The 7,394-nt window shown below is 43.9% G+C and overlaps 1 protein-coding gene across 1 annotated transcript in view; it reads left to right on the top strand.

Moving 5' to 3' along the window:
• Window positions 1-2,273: 2,273 nt before the first annotated feature.
• The window catches only part of lgr6 (leucine-rich repeat containing G protein-coupled receptor 6), a gene marked incomplete at its 3' end in the record, with an annotated part of 35,741 nt that continues 30,620 nt past the window's right edge, over window positions 2,274-7,394 (top strand). Inside the window, exon 1 of the mRNA XM_079226629.1 lies at window positions 2,274-2,506. Within this exon, the coding sequence (XP_079082755.1) occupies window positions 2,286-2,506 (221 nt within the window). The 5' untranslated portion in view covers window positions 2,274-2,285. The remainder of the gene's footprint in view (window positions 2,507-7,394) is intronic.

Raw genomic sequence — 7,394 nt, 5'->3', positions numbered from 1 at the left:
TGTGCGCAAGAAGGGGTGAGGTGAAGAGCCGAATGTTTGCGGGTGTATGAGGAGCATGTGCATGCTTTTGGATATGAGCATGTGTGCCTCTGGGATTGTGTATGTGGCTGTAGTCGTGTAGGATCACGCAAGGTGTTGCTCTGAAGGGTCTGCATATATCCATGTTTGCATCTGACGCATAGTAAAAGAAACAAATACCATAAAACATCTCTTGAAAACAATTCACGCAACATTTTTAAACCGACAATAGACAGAGAGAGCATCAACTCACATTCCACTACAAAGAGGGAGAAAAGCGAGAGCAGAGAGAGAGAGCATGAAAGAGAGACTATGTGAAGAACAGCTCTGAAAGAGTTTTTGTGGGGCCATAACAAAGGCCCCTCAGAAAACACAGTGGCATAGGAATGTTAATTAATTAATGAGAAACTATTCAGTCTACAGAGAATGGTGGAGAAAGAAAGACAGAAGAGATAGAGAGAGAGAGAGAGAGAGAGAGAGAGAGACCAGCTGGAGCAGTAGACAAATTGAACTGTGTGCAAAGACATTTATAACTGTATAGTGTTCATATAGCATGGTGTTCAGTTATTCTATAGGTCCTGTTTTTATACAACTTTCAAAGACTGTTGGAATTTGCATGTCATACATTCTCATGTTGCATTGTTGTTCTTGGCTTTGAACAAGCGGGCACACAACATATTGTCGCCATCTATTGAGAGCCTCAGTTCCTCAAGCCTCAACCTTCCAGGAACTATAAGAGAACCTTGTTTTCAACATTGACTACCATGCATTTTTCCATTAATCCAGAGGGGTTTGAAAAGATTTTGTGAGTCAGATTTGATCAACTCATTGAAGAACATGTAATCCCTCTCTTAAACCATGAAAATCATCAAAACATGATTTATGAGGTGTGATTTAATGTTAACCCCATTAAGGATGTCCGCTAAATTTTTCAAGTGGATTGGAATCATCAATAGGTGCATTGTTATATTGTAATATGATCTACTTTTGGGCAAAGTAATTATCTCCCCTCACATAAATATCTGGCAGTATATATATAGCCATCCTTTGACTTCAGCGTATCAAGAAAAGCACAGATTTGAAAGCCACACAAACAAGAATTATGTGTTTGACTTGAGGAAATTGAGGTTGGATGAGATAATTTTCAAGATACTCAAGAAAAACTGCAAGTGAGCACACCAACTATGAAATACAGATATGCTTTAGCCCGAGGCAGCTGACACTTTACAAATCCACACTCCTCTCTCTATAGACCAGAGTGTGTGTGTGTGTATGTATGTGTAATGGATACGTGAGCGCCTTTGCGCCGGTCACTCATAATCTGTTATTTTCTATGGGTGACCCATGTGCGTGTGTGTGGTTGTGCGTGTGTGCGATCACGACATTCCAGCAGCAGAAACCTGAGAAGGTGTGACTTACGAGACACTGGATTTGGCTCTTTCTAGGGACTGAGGGGTGCTGAAGTGTCAGAATTCCAATTTCCTCCAAACAGTCACTTCCAGTCACACTCTCTCCCACTGCATCCATCAGTCTTATCCCTCAGAGCTTTCCTTTTCATCCTCTCTCTTCCAGCTATAAACACTCTCCTTCATTTACTCCCAGTACCATTTCTAAGGTCCCACACCACTGTGCTGTCACCCCTTTCATCAAACTAAACACTCACTCTTTCTTATCACATTGAGCTTTTAGGAAAAGTAAAACAAGGGGAAAGGAAGAGAGGGAGAAAGAGAGGGAAGAGTTTGAGGATTGCAGGTCCCTCCCACTTTCCGGAGATGCTCCAGCCCATCCCTAAATTGTGGACCAATGAGGGTGGCTCATTCACAACTCATGAGCTCCTTCTACAATAGGTAAGGAGAGAGAGAGAGAGAGAGAGAGAGAGATAGAGAGAAAGAGAGAGAGAGAAGGAGAGAGAGAGAGACTGTGTTTGGGGGAGAAAGAGAGCAAGAAAGGAGAGGGCAGAGTGAGAGGGAAGACAGGGAGAAGACGCAAGAAGTTACAACAACCCCCGGGGATGAAGTGGTGACTGAGAGAGATAGAGAGATGAGGAGATAGAACGTGTGACAGGGACCGATTCACAGTGTGGACAACCTTACCGGGAGAAAAGGACAGTAAGGGGCTTTTGGGAGCTGAGTATTTGGAAAAGCAAAGCAACATTGAAACCTCCTCACTTGATCAAAGCTGCCTCTTCAAACATCAGAGTCAAAAAAGAGAGTGTGACAAGACAGACATCTCTGCAGGTGTAGTTGAAGACAGGTGGACAGCCAGACATGCTGCCTGTGCTTCTGCTTCTCTGTGTGCCTGGAGGAGTTTGGGGGTCCGCCCCCGGAGTGTGGGGGTACGGACGGATCCAGGACAGACAGGGGCCGGCGGCAGCGCTGTGCCCGTCTCCGTGCCAGTGTGAAGAAGATGGGATCTTTGTCATGGTGGACTGCTCGGAAATGGGACTATCATCTGTACCGACCAACCTCAGCCCTCTCACCACTTACCTGTGAGTACCACATGTTCACAGTTTGGGACTTCCTAGTGTGTTATCTTGTCTCATTTCCCTTTAACCTTTCCAGCTCCAGGCCTTTCACTGACCGTCCCTTCGACCCCAATCATGCTTTTCTTGTTTTTCTTTTTTTTTTTTTGCAACTGCCAATCTTGATCGTTCATTTGTAATTGAAAAACAGCTCGTCAAGCTGGGATTCCTCTAGAGTAGAAGGCAACAGTCGCTTAGATGTGTGACCAGGAAACAGCAGCAGAATCTGCATGTAGCCTCCACAAAAACAGACCAAGAGGGAACATGTGTGTGTGTGTGTTGACCACTATGGCAAAATTACTGGACCCCTTCTTTCAGTGTCAGGTTTCTGAGCGCCAACTAGAGACCCAGTGCGTGTGTGTGTCTTTGTGTACATATATGCAAGTGTGTTTGTGTGTGTGAAACACAGATGTCTAAATGTGAGTGAAGTTTAATGACTATGTCATGTCACTTATTTGTATCTCACTATTGTTTGATACCAAAATGGTTAAACAGATATAAATTATTATGGCAGAAATGATATTCTTGATAACCTTTTTCTTTGAAGGACTTTCTTTCCGTCGTTTGACTGAATATTGTTAAATCTGATAATTGATGATGTGTTTGAAAGTCTGGCTAGATAAAAGGCACATGCAATTAGAAACATGATAATTGACGTTACTTATTAATAACCTTTTCCATAAAGAGTTGCAAAAATTAGGCCCACTTGACTTTTTTTTACGAGCAATAAGAGTCTTGAGACTTATATCATGTAAAAGACAGCAGATCTGATCAGTTTCTTACAACACCCTGCTGTGGCTTGAAGCCAGATCTTTCAAATTACTTTACTAAGTAAAATACTCTGAGGACAGATTAGAGACACTTTGTGATACCTGATATTGAAATGATAGAAGTCAAATCCAGGAAACAGGGTGTCATAGAGAAGTTGCTCACTAGGGGCTCTACAAGTATTGCACTAGTGGAGGGACTGGATTTAGATCGAGGGAGACACATATATTTGAATGATGCCTGTGAGTGTGACGGCCATATTTCACTGAATTTTCCAAGAGATAAAACACGTAGAGTTTATAGAAGTGCAATACAGTCTCTAACTCCATCCAGGAATCCCTCTACCTATGAGAACATCGGTAGGGTTGGCCCAACAGATATACACACAAACACACTCATTCCCTACAAACACAAGAGTAATTGCTCATTTCCCCCTCGTTACCTAACAGTGGAACTGGACCAATTAGTGAGTTTGGGGGCTGATTTAGAATAAGATAAATAAACTCAGAGACCAACCGCACATGCCCACACACAGTGACACACAACTAAGAGGGGAGAAAAGAGAATGTGGGACAGCAGGAGAGATGCCGTAACAAATTAAGATAAGGGAATCACAGATTTCTCTTATGCCTCGCTGATATAAAATCATCAAACACAAACAGAGCAGCCTCCCCTTCCTAACCCTGCCTACATTCTCTCTCTCTCTCTCACACACACACACACACACACACACACAGCAGGCTACAGTTTCTCATTTCGTCCTGGAGTATAAAAGGTTACAACAGCGGAGAGCTGGTCCAAACCCCGACAGGATCTGTCGAACTGTCCAGCACGCCCCGCTGTGCAGTGGAGGCTGGATTAGCCTCCCAGCACATACTGTAGGCTGTCGAGGTCACAGGGATTTGCTTGGGAACAGTCCACATTACAAACCACATCCACACAATGCTGTGAAAGTATATGACATCATTCACCCGTGTCATCGGAGAGCTCTTCAAAGTGAGCTCAACTGTTCATGCTATAGTGGCCGAGAGGGCAATCCAGGCTGTGCATGATTCACTCTACTTTCTAGTTGGTTGTTTTTTTTGCTCATTTGGACGACCCCACTTCATAAAGGCAGATGCATAATGGGAAACAAATGAAACTAAAACAATTATATTTACAACACTGAAGCCAATGCAGGTTGACTCAATGGAATGTAAAGGTGCTCCGAGCAGAGTGGGTAAAGATTTATGACAATAATCATTTCCGTGGGCAACACATGAAATGAGCTGTCATGTGAGAAGCTTCGAAAGACCTCTTTGATATCAGATGAGAGAGGAAAGACAGTGCCCAGGGGTGTGTGTCTCTGTGTGGGTGTGTTTGCAAGTGTGTGGAGTTTGAGAACACTCCTTACAGTATGTACATCGGGGATCGGGACTGTTTTATGTGTAGCTGCAAGTCAGGTAACCTGTCATATGAGAAGTCTTCAGAGGGACACCATAGGTACCTGTCTGGTACAAAGGTTAGCTGGGAGCAAATTAATGGATGAATAGACATAGGCTATACATATTCATAGCAAATATTTAAGATTGAAAACTATTGTTGGAAAATAATAATACTGTACATAGACTGTTTCTAAGGTTGTCAGGTGTACATGTTCTCACATCTCACACTTCCTTCCGTGGTCATCAGTGTGTGCATGTGTGAGTAAGAGGAAAAGAGTGTGTGGATCTTGGTCTGGTCTGTGATGGACTCGAGCAGCGATTAGGTGATGCTTTGTGGTAGCGGCGAGCGTGGTGAACTTCGAACGGTATTTTGGCCGGGGACAAGAAACCACAGCTAGTGCATTACTAGACTGTGTGTGTGTGTGTGTGTGCAAAGACCACCCAGACTGCCAAGGTTTTTTTCTTCTAGAAAGTGGAAGTGAAGCAAGTGGAACAAAAAGGGAGAGAGGGAAGATGAGAACAGGGGTGAAAATTGACGAGGAAAAGGGGACAAAGAAATGTGGATTTAAAGATTTTGAAGGTTAAGCAGGCATGCAGGCATGCAGACACACACACACACACACACACACACACACACACACACACACACACACACAAGGGACAACATCCTGCCCCTTTATGCTGGCCGTGACTGTAACAGTCGTGTGCGTGTCATTTAGCCATTATGTTGATGGAATGATTCCTATCACGAGCGACCGGGGTCACACTGTAAACATCATGTCTGAGAGAGAGAGAGATAGAGAGAGAGAGCGATAGGGAGAAAGAAAGAGAGAATATGTAAGGGATGAAGGGAGAGGAGGATTTGTGAGGAAAAAATTAACACAAATAAGAGAATTTCAGAAAAAAAAGAGAACTGTGTGCATGTGCATGTGTGCGTGTTCTGTCAGTGGAGGGTTCTCTATTTAGCAGCTATCAGCTCCAGCATCAGTGTCCTGGCTCCAGACATCTCTGGTAGGCCCCCCGCCCCGCCTTAACTGAAATATACTGCCCGCCCTCTCTTTCACTATGTCTGTCCTTCGTTCCCCACCTATCTCACCTGTTTCCTCTGGCCTCCTCTTTTAGATAGAACAATAATTCATACATTATGTTCTTGAGTGTGTGTGTGTGTGTCTTCAAAGCAGGTGTTGACGCTTGTCCTGCAGCACTAAATGAAAATGTATAATCTTTGATGTGCAATGTGCTTTTCTAACATCTAAATGAATGCATAGCTCAAGGCAGCGGATGAAAGTGAAGGGTGTGTACCCAACACAAATGGTAAATGTTTTCAAGGTGTGTGTGTGTGTGTGTGTGTGTGTGTGTGTGTGTGTGTGTGTGTTGGTTGAGGGAGGAGGTGCTTTGGCGACAAGCCAACTGACTAGCAGCTGTGATCAGAGTTGGGGAGAAGAGGTAAAGGCATAATAAAGAGAAAGAACACATTGACATCAGGGCTGGGTAACATATGGCTATCGATATTATATCGGTATCATGATAGGAGAGAAGATATCTTCTTAGATTTTGGATATTTCATGAGAGCGTTTTCCTGGTTTTAAAAATGCACTATAGTTGTGATGTAATTTTCTGAACTTGCCCGACTGTTGTAGGCTTTCTATTATTTGCCTTTACAGAGTCATTTGTCATTATAGCCACATTACTGATGTCTCATTGTATAAATGTTTGTGAAAGCACCAATGGTCAAAACTCTAAAAATTATCGTAACAATATCGATATAAAAAATATTTGCGATATTAGATTTTATCCATATCGCCCAGCCCTAAGTGAAATACTGTATGTCATCAAAGTTAATCTATACACAAAGTATTTCCTTTCTCCATTCCATCCCCTACTACTTTGTTTCTTCCTTCCTTGCTGCAAACTTGAAATGTTTGCCTCAGGTGCCAATTCCTCAGCTCTCTCCTCGATTCCCGGGAGGCCCAGCGGTGAACACCAGCAGAAAAAGCAGCTTCGGCCTGCTACGAAAGTGATATTTGTGCCAGAAGGGTGTTGGAGAGAAGGGATAGGCAGTTAGCGCTGGATAGTGATGCGGTTTGTGGTTTCCTGAGAGCAACCTGGGAGGCTTTTAAATGTCGCCCAGGGACAGACGGCAGGTAGGCAGGTAGAGGACAACAATGGAAACAATGACGATTCCCTCAGGAGCGGCAGGCGGAGAAGACACAGAGGCCATAGTGTGCTCTACCGCTCCATATCCTGTCCTTTTGAAAAAAGCAGAAAGCAATCACGACACAAGATCTTAAAAGGAACTAGGGTGAAGATCGGGGAAGTAAAGTGGGGAATATGTTTGGAGAGTATATGCACAGCCTGCATGTGGACTAAACACAATCGTGGTTGGTATTTGTTGGGGTCAGACCTGTGCCAACCGACTAAATATGTAAATCTGTATGTTTCGTGTGATAGCAGCATGACACAAGTATGACGCAGGACCTAGGAATGTGCTTGGTGCGACGTGTGGTTGAGGGGTGAAGGGCTGCTTCTGACTGAGAGGATTCAGAATGCCTGCATGGCCCAGATTCCTATTCAGCCCCTTCCCAACCCTGGGAATCCATGGGAATGTTTGTGTGTATGCGTGTGTGAGTGTGTGTGTGCGTGTGTGTGTGTGTGTGTGTGTG

This window comes from Taurulus bubalis (assembly GCF_910589615.1).
Source record: "Taurulus bubalis genome assembly, chromosome: 11".
Classification (NCBI taxonomy): Eukaryota; Metazoa; Chordata; class Actinopteri; order Perciformes; family Cottidae; genus Taurulus; species Taurulus bubalis.
Note: the sequence above shows the minus strand (reverse complement) of the source record. Positions and strands in the feature narration are given on the sequence as shown.